A 15,858-nucleotide genomic window follows, 5' to 3' on the forward strand; every position below is an offset into this window, starting at 1 on the left:
AGGGACTGATGTCAGACTGACTGAGCTCCTCCTTTTTGCCCTTTTTGAAGAAAGGGACAACATTAGCCCTCCTCCAGTCAGCTGGCACTTTACCCATCCTCCATGATTTCTCACCGATTTCCCACTGATAATAGACGGTGGTTCTGAGAGTTCTCCTGCCAGTTCCTTTATTACTCTAGGAGTTCATCTGGCCCTGGAGATTTGAACTCATTCAAAGTAATTAGGTGTTCCTTGACCATATGTCTATCGATCTCAAGCTGCAATCCTGCCCCTTCAGCCTGTATTGCCTTTGCCAGGGGGCTCATAGACCCTCTTTCAGAGGAAGACTGAGCCAAAGTAGGAATTGAGCACGTCTGTCTTTTATTTGTCACCTGTTATCATTTTGCCATCCTTATTTAATAGCTGAACCACTATTTCTTTCCTCTGTCTTTTACTATGCACGTAGCTGAAGAAAGCCTTTTTGTTGCTTTTAGCATCCCTCACTAACCTCAGCCCATTCTCAGCTTTAGCCTTCCTGACGCCATCCCCACAATTCTGTGCTACCTGCCTGTATTCTAGGGATGTACAAAAGTCACATGAACTTGAACGAAATTTGATTTGCAGTGGGGGGGGAGGCACTCCCTCCCCCCGAAATGCTGGCGGGGGGGAGGCACTCCGTCCCTCCACCCCCGAATCCTGACCGGCTGGGCCGCAAATGGCGGCGGCCATAGCCGCCGCCGTTTGCATCCCTGCAGTCAGCCGTGATAGGCTATGTAAATGTTTACGTAGCCTATCACAGCTGAGTAAAAAAAAACAAAAAAACCCCACGCGTACGCAAATGGCAGCGCCCATGTGCGCCATTTGCGTTCCTTATTTTGGCACATCTAGTCTACGTAAACATTTACGTAGACTACGGCGAAAATAAGGGGAACGCAAATAGCGTAGATGCTATGCTATTTGCGTTCCCCTTATTTTCGCCGTAGTCTACATAAATGTTTACGTAGACTAGACATGCCAAAATAAGGAACGCAAATGGCGGTGCCCATGGGTGCCGCCATTTGCGTACGCGCGGGGTTTTTTTGTTTTGTTTTACTCAGCCGTGATAGGCTATGTAAACATTTACGTAGCCTATCACGGTATTTTTTAAAAATGTAGCCGTGATAGGATACATAAATCTTTACGTAGCCTATCACTTTTGTTGTTGTTGTTTTTACTGGAAATGGCGGCGGCAGCAGCCGGTCGGAAGACCGGCCGCCGCAGCTGCCGCCGCCGCCGCCAAACCACCGCCGGAGCCGCCGCCGCCAGGAAGATTCGCCCAAGGTAAGTCCCGTCCCAGGGGGGGCCGGGGGGGCAGACCGTTTCGCCACCAATTTCAGGGGGCTGAATGCCCTGGCATTTGGCCTCCCCGAGATTCGTGGCGAAATTCTCTGACATCCCTACTGTATTCTTCCTTTGTAGCTTGGCCTTCCTTCCACTTCCTATATGTCTGCTTTTTTTTGTTTTCAGGTCATCTCTAAGCTTTTTGTGAAGCCACAATGGCTTCTTCTGCTGTCTTCCACCATTTTTTCTTGTTGGAATTGTTTGTAATTGTGCCTTTAGAATTTCCTTTTAAAAAAACTCCCACCCATCTTGGACTCCTTTTCTCATTAGAGTCACTTGCCATGGGACCTTCTTATCATTGTTCTGAGTTTATTAAAATTGGCTTTCCTAAAATCCAGTGTATGTGTTTGGCTACACTCAGCTTTTGCTTCCTTTAGAACCAAGAACTCGTATAACATGGTCACTTTCCCCCAGTGTTCCTGTAACTGCTACTTTACCCACTAAGTCATCTCTATTGGTTAGGATCAAGTCAAGGATAGCCAAACCTCTAGTTCCTTCCTCTACTTTCTGTAGGAGGAAGTTATCAGCAACACAAGTCAGGAATTTCTAGGGATGTCAGAGAATTCCACCACGGATCTTGGGGAGGCCAAATGCCAGCGCATTCGGCCCCCCCAAATCGGTGGCAAAACGGTCTGCCACCCCCCTGCCACCCCCCCCGGGACGAGACTTACCTGGGGCAGATCTTCCTGGCAGCGGCAGCTCCGGTGGCAGTTCCGGCGGCAGCGGGGTGGCAGCGGCAGGGCGGCGCCGCCATTACCAGTTTTTTTAAAAAAACATGATAGGCTACGTAAAGATTTACGTAGCCTATCACGGCTAAGTTTTTTAAAAAAACGTGATAGGCTACGTAAATGTTTACGTAGCCTATCACGGCTGACTTAAAAAAAAAACACAACGCGCGTACGCAAATGGCGGTGGCCACGGCCGCCGCCATTTGCATTCCTTATTTTGGCACGTCTTAGTCTACGTCAAGATTTACGTAGACTAAGACGGCGAAAATAAGGGGAACGTAAATAGCGTAGTGGATGCTACGCTATTTGCGTTCCCCTTATTTTCGCTGTCTTAGTCTAGGTAAATCTTGACGTAGACTATGACGTGCCAAAATAAGGAACACAAATGGTGGCGGCCGTGGCCGCCGCCATTTGCATACACACGTGTTTTTTTTTCTTAAGTCAGCCGTAATAGGCTACGTAAACATTTACGTAGCCTATCACGGCTGACTGCAGGGATGCAAACGGCGGCGGCTACAGCCGCCGCCATTTGCATCCCTGCTAGCCAGCGGCTGGATGTCCGGCTGCTGGCAGAGCCGGCCGGCGGCTCCGCAGAATCCCTGCGCAGCACAGCCAGCCGGCCAGGATTCCGGGGGGGGGGAGGAACAGAGCACCTCCCCCCCATCCAGGATTCCAGGGGGAGGGATGGAGCGCCTCCCCCCCTCACCATCAGCATAATCCGTGAAAGGTAACTGCCTTTCGTACATCCCTAGGAATTTCTTAGAGGGGCCATGTTTTGCAAAATTTGTCTCCCAACAAATATTGGGGAAATTGAAGTCCCCGATTACTACTATATCATGCTTCCTTGAAACATTGGCAATTTGCTTTTCAAAAGTTTCATCCTCGTCTTCTCCTTGATTGGGTGACCGGTAGTAGACTATGACCACCTTGTTCCTTTTTTTCTTTGCTCCATTTATTTTAACCCAGATACTCTCGATGATTCTCCTTTTGTTAAAAACTAGAAGACCTGCTGAAACTCTGATGTCCTTCTCTTTAAGGGATGACTCTATCCATAATATGCAAAAGGTAGCTAAATTCTTTTTATTCTCAATACAATGTAGGTAGAACTCCATTTTGGCTCCACCGTGATTTTATTTGTATTCTTATCACTCATTAACTTTGGTTGGAATCCAAAGTTGCGTAAGTGGACTTCTGCTAACATGATAGGACTTACTCCCTCTCTCATCCTCCTGCAGCCCCCCTCCCCACCCCCCCAAATCTGTTCCAGAGAGTCTCCAACCCTCTGGAGAAGATTTTCAGGGCATGCAGGGGGTTGCAGGAAGCAGGAAGAATCTTCCCTTTCCCCAGTTCCACTGAGAGAAGTTCCATTAGCAGAACCCTTTGTTGTATTAATTTTATTGGCTTCATTCTGTTATCTTGTATAGGTCTGTGACGACAATAAACTATTACATATTATCTATTTCCTTTGTTTTCAGATAGATAGATAGATAGATAGATAGATAGATAGATGAGAGAGAGAGAGAGAGAGATCTCTCAGAGCAGATAGCATCTTAGGGTGCAATCCTATGCATGGTTAGACAAGAAAAAGTCGTACAATTCCCACCATTCCCCAGCCAGCATCACTAGCTGGGGAATGCTGGGAGTTGTATGACTTTTTTCTGTCTAACCTTACATAGGACTGCACCCTCAGAAGACTAATTAAACTAAAGACTAATGAGAGCCAGTGTGGTGTAGTGGTGAGAGTGTTGGACTGGGAGCTGGGAGATCCGGGTTCTAATCCCCACTTGGCCATGGAAGCTCAGTGGATGACTTTGGGCCTATCACAGACTTTCAGCCCAGCCTAACTCGCAGGGTTGCTGTTTTGAGGATAAAACGGAGAGGAGGAGGAGGATCATGTAAGCCACCTTGGGTTCCTTGCAAGAGGAAAAAAGGCGGGATATAAATACATACATACATACATAAATGTAATCTAAAAGGCGGCCTCACAGTGATGTGAATCCACTTTAACTGAACTGTTGGATGACCATAAATTTAATGAATCATTCAGTTATGCTCCTCTCTACTTGTTTATTCTCCTGCACGTGTCTCCTCCTGCATGCCAATTTCTGACTACAGATGCTATTTATTTGTTTGTTTGTTTGTTTGTTTCAAATTTCATCAAATGTATATACCACTTTCCACAGAGTTATCAAAGTGGTGAACATAAAATACAATGGCATCAAAACAACAATAAATGTAACCCACAAAACAACACTATACAACATTAATCAGCAGTGTTAACTTCCCCCTGGCTGGAGGTGGAGGATGAGGCAGTAATGGCTGAGTGTAGGAGTGAGCAAGAAAAGGCAACATGTGACCAGCTTATACTACCGCTTGATTTGCTGATATGCTCATCTAACAGTTTGGTTGTGATAGCTTTATCTATGCCAGAACTGAAAATACTGCACCCAATTCACCACCCAATTCACAGGTGAATTCGGGGTGACTGTTTTGGTGACCAGTTTTGGGGGAATGAGATTCAACTCACAAAATGGTTGGGGGCGGGAGGGCCTTTACCATGGGGTGGTCGGGCTTCCTCTTCTTTTGTACACTTCAAAAGCTGGTGGCTTTGCTGGTGGCTTCAGTGCCAAGGCAACAGGAATGGAACTCTGGCCACCACCGCTATTCTTCTTTTCCAAGGTCCCCCAGGGAATGAGACTAGTATGGCATGTTGGCAGGTTTTAGATAGTAAAAGTGTGGGGAGGATGCTCCCACTGTCGTGGTAAGCTCCTTTCCCCCAAAACAGTGTTCGGTAGCACAATCACTGCAGCCTGTCATGGTTTATTTAAGCGATGTGGGTTGCGGTGCATGCTGGCCGCTCTTTTGAATATTCAGGCTGCAGTGAGCGGACACCATGGTTTATCATGTCATTACACAACCCTCACATAACCCATGGGCTGTTTTGGGGTTTAACCCTCACATAACATAAGCCATGGCAGCCGCAGGGCAGCTGGCACACACCCTTAAGTTAGCCATGGTGAGCTGCTGCAGTCATGCAAACTGGCCCAGTGTGAATCACTTTGCGCTACCTTCTGCTGTGCTCCTTTAGCTCCGTTTCAGGGTTTGCCCAAAATCCCTCACCCCAACCGCACAAAGGCCAAAATGACAGAAGGAGCCTATGTAATGTAAACACATTTTAAGCCCCTGTTAATGTTACATCTGTCCCCAACTTTACTATCTAAGCATGCTACCAACAACCTGCAGTGCCTATTTTCTAAATTAAAAAAAAAAAAGATAAAGACATTGGATGGACATAAAGCATCTTGAATGTGCTGTATGTTCTCCATGTACATCAAAACTAGTTGCTTTTATATGATACCTTATATGTGGATAATTTTACCTTATCCCTAGGCATATTACAAATGGACAGGAAAATGTGCATTACATAACCATAGTATTACCTGCCAGATCTCTGTGTTAACTTGTCTGAAGAGAATAAGCAGTATGCTGAGGATAACAGTCAAATATTGACAAAGTCTAATGTGGCAGTCCTATGCACCCTTACATATAAGCTCCATTGAACTCAGTGAGACCTATTTCCAAGTAAACGTGCATAGGGTGTAAACACATTACAATGTGTTTTGTATACACATACCGAGTATACAAAAGTCCCCAGTGTTTCAGAAAAGCCTGATGAAGGCTGGTGGCTCCTATTCCAGTGGGGCAATAAATCTGCTATGAGTTTTAGTCAGAACCAGTCAGAACTCTAAAGGAGCTATCCAAGATGCTGAGCCTATTTGGGGGGATAGCATTCAGTTCTTTTGATAACTCTTTTAGAATTCTGACTGGTTCTGACTGAAACCCAGAGCAGATTCATCGCCCCACTGAAATAGGAGCCACCCGCCTCCACTGAGAAAAGCTCAGCCTGACTGCTTTCTGTAGATACACAGTATGTTTTGTATTTTTGGTTGGCATCACCCTGGCACCTTAAAGATGTTATTCCGGAAAGGGCAGCAAGAGCAAGAGGCTTTAAGTCTGCCAGGGATGAGTTTGGACACTCAGTGTGTTCTTTCCTTCTCCTACTGTGGGACTCGCCCTTGACAGATATGCCATTGCACTGCTCTAAGAATTATCCGGAGTTTGCTTTGCTTCCAAGACTGCTCCTTGTGATTGTTTCCAAGGACTCTCCCTACTCTTCTCCCAATTCCTAGCTCACATTTCTAGGGTCAGAATCCTTCCCTTCAGGAAGAAGCCATTGCTCAGTGGCAGAGTGCCTGCTTTGCATGCGGAAGGTCCCAAGTTTGATCCCTGGGACCTCCAGTTAGGGCAGGAAAAACTCCTGTCTGCAGCCCTGGAGAGCCGTTGCCAGTCAGGCTGGATCTACACTTACCGCCTTTTTTCGCTTCCAATGAGGTTTCACTGCCCGTCTTTCACACTATGCAGTAGCCGCCTCGAATTGGAACCAGAATTTCCCACTTCTGTCCTGCCACTTTCAATACCCTGATATCTTGGTATTTCCCCTTAATGTGCTCTGATTTTCCGCCTTCGCTACCGTATCCGGTCATAGTCCCCTCCCCCGCCTGTCCATATGCGGCGGTGTTTGTATTTCCCTCCTGTCCAATCACAGCTCTCGACGGCCTCATGTCTTCTTCCAGCTACCAATTGCATAGCTTCCTCAGCAGCCCCCATTTCCTCAGCAACAAGCAAAGGGCTGGATGTGCACGGGCTTGTCTGATCTCGGAAGCTAAGCAGGGTCGGTCCCGGTCAGTGCTTGGATGGGAGACTGCCTGGGAATCAGGCTTCCTGCACTGAGCAGGGTGTGTTCTATCCCTTCAAATGAGATTAAGTTTTACCCCCTCCTATCCCCCTCTCTGGATGTGTGTGTTTTTTAATTAAGGCATTATCCTCGCAGAATCGGTATTTTTTTTCTAATTGAGGCATGATCTTCTAAGCTTTGAAGTTGTGAAGCTTCACAACTTCGAAGCTTCAAAGATCATGCCTCAATTAGAAAAAAAAAACATCGTAGAGAAGCCCCAATTCTGCGAGGATAACACCTTAATTAAAAAACAAACATCCAGAGCGGGGGATAGGAGGGGGTAAAACTTAGTCTCATTTGAAGGGATAGAATAACCCCCTGCTCAGTGCAGGAAGCCTGATACTCAGGCGGTCGCCCATCCAACTACTGACCAGGGCCGACCCCACTTAGCATCTGAGATCAGACAAGTGCACGCAGGAAAACAGCACAGCACTTGAGTGCGAACCGAGCTTGCGCATTCGATGAAGCACTGCAACGGGGAAAATGGGTGAGTGTGAATAATCACATTTTAATGCGAGAGCATTTAACCCAATGGGACACTGAATTCATTGCGATGGTGGGCGCAATGTAGATCGGCCCTCACTGTCGGCAATACTGAGCTAGATGGATCTATGGCCTGACTCAGTGTGAGGCAGCTTCATATGTCCCTTTGTAGTGAGTTTAAATCACTTTAGTGCCATGTTTGCCCAGAGAAATCTGTGTTGCCTTATACACCTGTACAGAGCTTCACCCCCTGGTGAAGCACTCATTGAGTCTCACAGCCTGGTTCCATGCTGGACACAGACACACTGTGAGTCTCTTCATCTCCCCCATGGTGCTTTGCTGGAGCTGCACCATCCGCATGAGTTTGAAATTCTGCACCAAACAGTCTATTTGGGTGGAATACAACCCTGGACATCAGGTAATTTTCGAAGCTAGTTATATGCCCTGGATAGTTATTTTAACTCAGAGAAAGGCATTTCAGTATAACTGCTTTTGAAAGGTATATGAAATATTTCAGTAGCCAAATTTTAATTCTATTGCACTTTCTTTAATTGGAAATTAAATCAAGATGATGACGTTTTTGGAAGTAGTGCTCACTTCTTGTATATTTTCTCCATCTCTGCAGGAATTTGCTGCACTTACAAAAGAGCTGAATGCATGCAGGGAACAACTACTGGAAAAAGAAGAAGAAATTTCAGAACTGAAAGCTGAAAGGAATAACACAAGAGTAAGTATAAAATCAGTTTTGCACAGTTAACTTTTAGCACTAATTTTATGTCATAGAAAAAAATGTAATAAATATATTAGCATGTTAAAAATCTTGCCAGAACACAGAATACATCCTACACTTTAATCAGTGGCATTCTTTTTTAATCACCTTCTGAAAGTTCAAATCTTTTGTTTGTCTAGAAATTCAAATTTGAGGTTGATTCCCTGGGCATTTACTGTTCTATTTTCAACCTCCTCTGTAGGTGTTAGTTTAAAAGTAGACATTCGCTGAACAGATTCAAGACCATCTGGCCTTGATTAGCTTTCTGGATATCTCCCCGTCTGGCTTTTGACCCAGGTATGAAATTGAACAGTAGCTGCCACCTAAAGATTGACAGGAAAAATTTGGCTTCTGATCTGTTGATCCCCTAAGACCTTTTAGTGGTAATTGTTGTCATTGATGAAGTCTTGCTGCCAAGACTGCATGAACTGGTGAGGATTCCTTGGATAATTCTTGAGCAGTTCTACCTGTTCAGAGAAGGGATGTGCCAGAGGATGCCAGTGTACAACCTTCCCAGAGAGGTCCTACAGAATTTGCATCTCCCCACCACCACACTTGCTGATGAATGTGTATTGAGGGCACTGGAGTGGTTTACACGTGGAATTTTGGGGTAAAGTGTCATAAATCAGGTGCTGAAATCTGGCCATGTCCATCCAATCCATGGGGTGCAGCATCAGTGCTGTTGCAGCGACTTGCAGTGGTTGGAAATGAATGCATGTCTAGCCTGGCACATATGGTGAAAGGGTAGCTTTATTGCCTTCATCTACTTTGTAGGTTAGGCCTGTTAGAGGAACTCTCCCCCTTTGATTGTAAATACTCCCCTGCCTTCTGCGTGAAATGAGTTAATGGCAAGGGCTGATCTACATATCCCATGCAGAAGGCAATTGCAATAAACCCCATGTATTTGGCAGCATCTCCACGCAACAGCTGTACTGTAGTGCTGGTTATTGGATCCTCCTCATCCTTTGGATTGTTTTCATGTTGTTGCCAGAGGTCACTGGTAGCTTCTGGCAGCTGATAGAAACAGACTCTGTAGATGATATGGAGGACTGGCAGCAGTACAGAGACTCTCTAGATAAGGCGGATCTACATGGTAAACAACAGCACCGCTTGTTATGGTCCCACATGGAGGAAATGCCACACCGAAGCATTTTAGATGGAATTCGCATGTGGCTGTAACATACAGATGAGCCCTATGTTGGCAGTACATATCATTATGCCCCCTGGGGGGAAAAAAAACTGTATTGTTTGGAGCTGGATGGATTTGTGTCATCACTAGGTTTCTCTCGTCATAGCATAAAGTGATTAGTGAAATGTTAATTACTTATGGAAGAAAGACTGAAGACTGATTCACATCTGGCGGGGGGTGTATTGGGTAGTGACAGAAAAGGCCAGTGGAGGCTGGTAGCTCTGATTTTGGTGGGGCTGTGAATTTATTCTAGGTTTTTGTTACAACCAGCCAGAACTCTAAACAGAGCTGTCCAAGGTGCTGGACCTATTTAGGGGATAGGGTTCAGCACCTTGGATAGCTGCTTTAGAGTTCTGGCTGGTACTGACTGAAACCCAGAATGGATTTGCAGCCCCACCAAAATCGGAGCCACCAGCCTCCACTGGAAAGGGGTCACTAACACAAAAGGTTCTATGTTGAGAGATGGATGGAAAATCAGCAGTATTTTTAAAGCAAAAAAATGAGGGTCTTATTAGTACTTTATTGGTGGTGGCGGCGATGGCTGGAGTGAAGCAAGCTAGAAGCTTTTTGAATGATGATCACTAACTCTGGTTTGGGGATAGATATATAGACATTTATATAATTTAAAGGTAAAGGTGTCCCCAACCAGTCGTGTCCGACTCTAGGGTGCGGTGCTCATCCCCGTTTCTAAGCCAAAGAGCCAGCGCTGTCCGAAGTAGGGGTGTCAGAGAATTTCTCGCCGAAACTTCGGGGGGCCGAGTGCCAACGTATTTGGCCCCCCGAAGTAGTTTTGGGGAGAAATTCTCCCCCCCCGCCACCCCCCCCCCGGGATGGGACTTACCTTTCCCGAATGTCGCTCCCGGTGGCGGGTCGCAGCGGCGGTTTGGCTGGGCTTCGACAGGGGTGGGGGCGGCAGCCGGTCTTTCGACCAGCTGCCACCGCCGCCATTCCAAGAAAAGTAAAAAAAAAACAATGCCCCCGTGATAGGCTACGTGACGATTAACATAGCCTATCACGGCTAGATTTGCAAAGTCAGCCGTGATAGGCTACGTAAATCGTCATGTAGCCTATCACGGCTGACTTTAAAAAAAAAAAGCGCATACGGCTAATGGCGGCCCCCATAGGGAGCCGCCATTCGCGTTCCTTATTTGGTCACTGTAGTCTACGTAAAGATTACGTAGACTACGGCGAAAATAAGGGCAACGCTATTTGCGTTGCCCTTATTTTCGCTGTAGTCTACGTAAATCTTTACGTAGACTACCCATGCCCAAATAAGGAACGCGAATGGCGGCTCCCTATGGGGGCCGCCATTTGCGTACGCACTTTTTTTTTTTTTAAGTCACCCGTGATAGGCTACGTGACGATTAACGTAGCCTATCACGGCTGACTTTGCAGATCTAGCCGTGATAGGCTACGTAAATCGTTACGTAGCCTATCACGGGGTGTTGGTTTTTTTTTACTTTTCTGTTGAAGTTTGCGGTCAGGGAGATGGGGCGCTTCTCCCCGGCCTGAATTTCGGCCGGGGGCAAGGCAGGAAGCCTCCCCCCCGGCCTGAATTTCAGCCGGACGAGGCGGGAAGACACCCCCCACTCGCATGAACTTCGGGGGGAGAAGCGAAGCGCCTCCTCCCCACCGCGAAAAAAGCTGCGGGACAAGGTAAGTCCCTTTCATACATCCCTAGTCCGAAGACGCTTCCGTGGTCATGTGGCCGGCATGACTGAACGCCGAGGTGCACGGAACGCTGTTACCTGTCCTGCCGAGTACTATTTATCTACTTGCAATTTCTTGCTTTCGAACTGCTAGGTTGGCAGAAGCTGGGACTGAAGACGGGAGCTCACTCCGTCACGCAGCACTCGGGTCTCAAACTGCTGACCTGCCGACCTTCCAGTCTGCAGTTCAGCGTCTTAACCACTAAGCCACCGCGGCCCCTAGACATTTATATATAAGGAAGCAATTTCAGCCTCCTGAAGTAGCAGCCCACTAACAATTCATAAGGGTAATAACCTACACTGGAATTCTTGCCATTCTTTAAAAATTCCAGACTAAAGATGCTGTTGTTGTTATTTGTAACACACACCATGTTGCTATAGCAAGCCAGCTATATTTATCTAAAGACATGGCAAACTTTCACACTGTCAGAGTTGTTACAAGCCTCAAGGCTTTCAGGTGATCTGTTCAATGCTTAGAGAAATCAATGAGTGATTTATACGAACGACTTTTACATGGGAAGAGTATCGAAAGCAGCGGCCTTGCCAGATGATATATTGGAAATCAACAACGAAAATTAATGCACTACACCAGAGTAACAGAGAAGTAACGACCATCACAGTCCTGGCATGCTTACTCAGAAATAAGTCTCACTGCTTCCAGGTAAGTATGCGTAGGAGTGCAGCCCAGATTAGGACATAACTATACATTTTAAACACACACACACACTTAACCCCTTCAGTGACATTGTTTTACTTTGGTTGGTTGGTTGGTTGGTTGGTTGCCAGGAAAACCCACTTCTGGAAGGGATGATTTGGATTGGGAATGCAGTAGTATATGTGTATAATTAATACTTTTGCTTTGTTGAATTTCCTTTCTTAATCATCCCCAAAGCACTTTCCACTCACACACCCATAGTGTCATGTTTGATCTTCCTCCCCCTTTGCAATCAACAAAACAGAGCCTCCTAGGTCAGGCTATTACGGCGTTATTATGCTAAAGGCAAGCCTCTCCACAATGCAGATCAAGGAAGCTCTCAAACTGCTCCAGTCTCTAAACAACTGTTCTAAGATCTCAATCAGGGAAGACAATCCGCAGGGTAGTGAAGTTGCTGACAGTTTGACAATGGACACTGACGGTCAAACCTGCCCAACGGTGATGCCCCACCCTTAAGGCAGCTGCCTTCCACATTGGCTTCTAAGAGTAGCTATCCTGTCCGAGCATCTTAGCCCTTCCCTAACTCCACCCACTTCAACTTGTGACACGCTGTGGTGTCTCTCAAGTCGCGCCCCTCTTCCTCCTCCTTGGAAACTTGGGTTCCCACAGTGGAGGCAGTGACCCGGCCTGGGCCATCTGTTTGTCAAGGCCTTGGGAAGATTCTTTCTCAATACCTGGGGGCTCTGGGGGAGGTCCCTCCCCCATTCTCTGATCTTGTTGTTCCAGTTCTGATTCAGAATTGGAGTCCTCAGAGATTTCAAGGGGCCTGGGCTCAACCCTAACAGATAGGGTTACAAATACATGTTTGTGAGAGCAGCCATGTGTTTGGATTAGAATGCCATGGGGAAAAATTGGCCTGGGGGCATTTAGAGAAGGAAAAATGCAGTGCTTTTTCCCCCTCCCCACCCTGCCCTCAAAGTTCTGCTGAAGCCTAGGATTTGTTCCAGCTCTGCATGTCCTGGACACAAGTGCAGAGCCATAACAAGCCGCTGCCTCCATCTCCTAGTGGGGACACATGGGCTTCCATGGATGCTCAAAGCTTGGAGTGGCCAGTCAGATGTAGACAACATGCCTCCAGCTCTCCCTTCCATGTTGGAGTTGGAGCAAGGAGATGAAGGGTTGTGGGGTTGTGTCTGATGGACGTTCCCAGCATTGGTCAAGAGAGGTAGAGGCCAACACTCCACTATTTCTCACTTTCATTTCTGAGCTGGAAAGGGGAGATGGAGGCACATAGGCTTGCCCTGCACACAAGAGGTGCTCCAAATGAGGTGTTTAATGCATAAATAAATGAAATAAATCAGCTCATCTATGTTGGCAGTAGACAAATTTCAGAAAGATAGGAGCTTAGGAAGCTACCTTATATTGAGTCAGACCCTTGGTCCAACAAGCCCAGTATTGTCGACACTGACATGCAGCGGCTCTCCAGGGTTGCAGGCAGGATTCTTTCCTAACCCTTCCTGGAGATGCCGGGGATAGAACCTGGAACCTTCTGCATGCAAAGCAGAAGACCTACCACTGAGTTGTGGGCCCACCTTGGCAATGTGTTGTTTGCATGCTTTCAAAGACACACATACTGATTTTACAGACAAAGCACATTTATTTATTTATTATTAAATTTATTAATCGCCCATCTGGCTGGTCACCCAGCCACTCTGGGCGATGTACAGCATACAATAAAACAGTTTGAAACAATAACATTCTACAATAAAAACATTTTCTAAAATACCCTAACCCACCCTAAATGCCTGCCTGAACAACCACATTTTTAATGCACGATGGAAGTTCGTTAAAGAGGGGGCATGGCGGAGTTCCACAGAGTGGGGGCCACCACAGAAAAGGCCCTCTCCCTCGTCCCCACCAATCTAACTGTCCTGGCTGATGGGACAGAGAGAAGGCCATCCAAGGCTGATCTTGTTAAGCGGCCTGTCTGGTGCTGCTGGAGGCGCTCCTTAAGATAGGCTGGGCCGGAACCATATAGGGTTTTAAAGGTCAAAACCAACACTTTGAATTTGGCCCGGAAAACAACTGCTAACCAGTGCAACTCCTTCAGCACTGGAGTGATGTGATCTCACCGGCGGCTGCCTTTAATCAGGCGAGCCGCTGCGTTCTGTACCAGCTGCAGCTTCCGAACCATCTTCTAAGGTAACCCCACGTAGAGCGCATTACAGTAGTCTAAACGAGAGGAGACCAGGGCATGTACTACCAATGGGAGCAGATGGTCGGGAAGGAAGGGGCGCAGCCGCCGTATCAGATGGAGTTGATACAGCGCTGTCCGGCTCACAGCTGACACCTGAGCCTCCATGGACAGCTGGGAGTCCAAAATGACCCCCAGGCTACGGACCTGGTCTTTCAAGGGTAGCTGTACCCCATTCAACACCAGGTCAACATCCCCCAGCCTCCTCTTGTCTCCTACCAAAAGTACCTCGGTCCACATATATTTGTCTTCCTGTCAGCACTACAGAACCAGTCAATATAAATGCAGATGAATATGCATTGTTCTATTTTGCCTCAGATGAGGACAATACTTTCAACTAGGTCATGCTTGGGGGTAGGGGAGGGGAATTAGGTAGAATCTGGTGGTATGAAAGACTCTTTTCTGCCTCTACACTCAATGGGCACTCCCATTTTATACCCTTTTCTCTTTAGCTCCAGGTTCTGAGGGAGCCTGGGACTGATCTCACTCTCCAGAGCTTGGTTCCTCTCTTGCCACGGTAAGGGAAGCGAGCAAGATTATTTAACTCTTTCCACCCACACTGCAGAAGGAAAACTGTGGTCCCAACAAATCAGTCCCTCCTTCATGTTGTTTTTCTTGTCAATTCAGACACAACCCTAGCAGACTTACTGAAATTCCTTTAATTTCCTGAATGCCTCTGAAAATACTTTTCTGGAATTTGGGCACTAGAATATGAAAGTTCAAAAACTACCAAGTGAAACTGTAGCATATAGGCAGTTTGGAGATATGTACAAAAATGCCAGCTGAGATATAACTTTTTTTCACAAGGACAGTTGTTTCTTTTATTTTCAGGGCACTCTTCTTGATGTTCTTTCCAGTTTCATACCACCAGATTCTACCTTATTTTTTTCTCCCAAGCAGGACATAGTTGACAATAGTTGACATAGTTGACCTGCATTTATATTGATTGGCTATGAAGTGCTGACAGGAAGAAAAATATGTGTGTTTTGTCTGTAAAATCAGTATATGTGACTTTGAAAGTGTGTAAATTTGAAAGTGAACAAATATATTGCATTTTTCTGAAATTTGTCTACTACAACATATATGAACTGATTTATTTAATTTATTTGTGTTATCTATTTACTGTATATACTACCTTTCTGGGCAGAGAGCCCCCTCAAGGCAGTATACAAAATTAAAAACAAACCATTACAAAAATAAAATGCTAACAATATAAAAACAAAACATAATAAAAGAGTGTCAGACATTAAAATACTTCAGCTACAGAACAGCAGACAATCAATTAATAGCAGTTTGTTAAAAATCAGATTCAAATCTGATTCAAGTCCTTAAGCCCCATTTAAAAGCAGTCAGTATGGAAGCCAGGCTCGTGCCCAGGGAGAAGGCGTTCCACAGTGATGGGGCCATGACAGAAAAGTCCCTGTCTGTTGTGCCCAACAAACTGCTGGATCTTAGTGGTAGGCATGTGAGCAGGACCTCTGTGGTCAATTGTAAGTCCCAGGCAAGTTCATATAGGTGCAAGTGGTCTTTCAAATAACCTAGTCTCAAGCCATTTCGGGCTTTAAAAGATGACAAATACCACTTTCAGTTGAGCTCAGAAAAACACTGGAAATAAGTGTAGCTGGTACAGATTAAACCCCACAAGGAAATGGACAACTGCATTCTGCACCAGCTGAAGCTTCTGAACTGTCTACAAAGATAGCCCCACATCGAGTGCCTTATAGTACTCCAATCCAGATGTACCAGGGTATGAATAACCATGTCAAGGTTGACTTCTCTAGGTAAGGATGCAGCTGGCAATCAGCCAAAGCTGGTAAGAAGCCTCCTTAGCCACCAACATCATCACCTCAACCTTCATAGATAGCACTGGGTCCTGGTCCTTCAAAGGGGAGTACAACGCCATCCAGGACCAGTCAC

At 46.2% G+C, this 15,858-nt stretch overlaps 1 protein-coding gene across 1 annotated transcript in view; it reads left to right on the top strand.

The window, feature by feature from the left end:
- Nucleotides 1-15,858, top strand: part of PPFIA2 (PPFI scaffold protein A2) — a 444,508-nt gene that overhangs the window by 287,919 nt on the left and 140,731 nt on the right. The window contains exon 4 of the mRNA XM_084811789.1: nucleotides 7,991-8,092. Coding sequence (XP_084667915.1) covers nucleotides 7,991-8,092 — 102 coding nt within the window. The remainder of the gene's footprint in view (nucleotides 1-7,990; nucleotides 8,093-15,858) is intronic.

The sequence above is a fragment of the Heloderma suspectum genome, chromosome 7 (assembly GCF_057233095.1).
Source record: "Heloderma suspectum isolate Gila_16-S chromosome 7, 16-S_ref, whole genome shotgun sequence".
NCBI classification, from domain to species: domain Eukaryota; kingdom Metazoa; phylum Chordata; class Lepidosauria; order Squamata; family Helodermatidae; genus Heloderma; species Heloderma suspectum.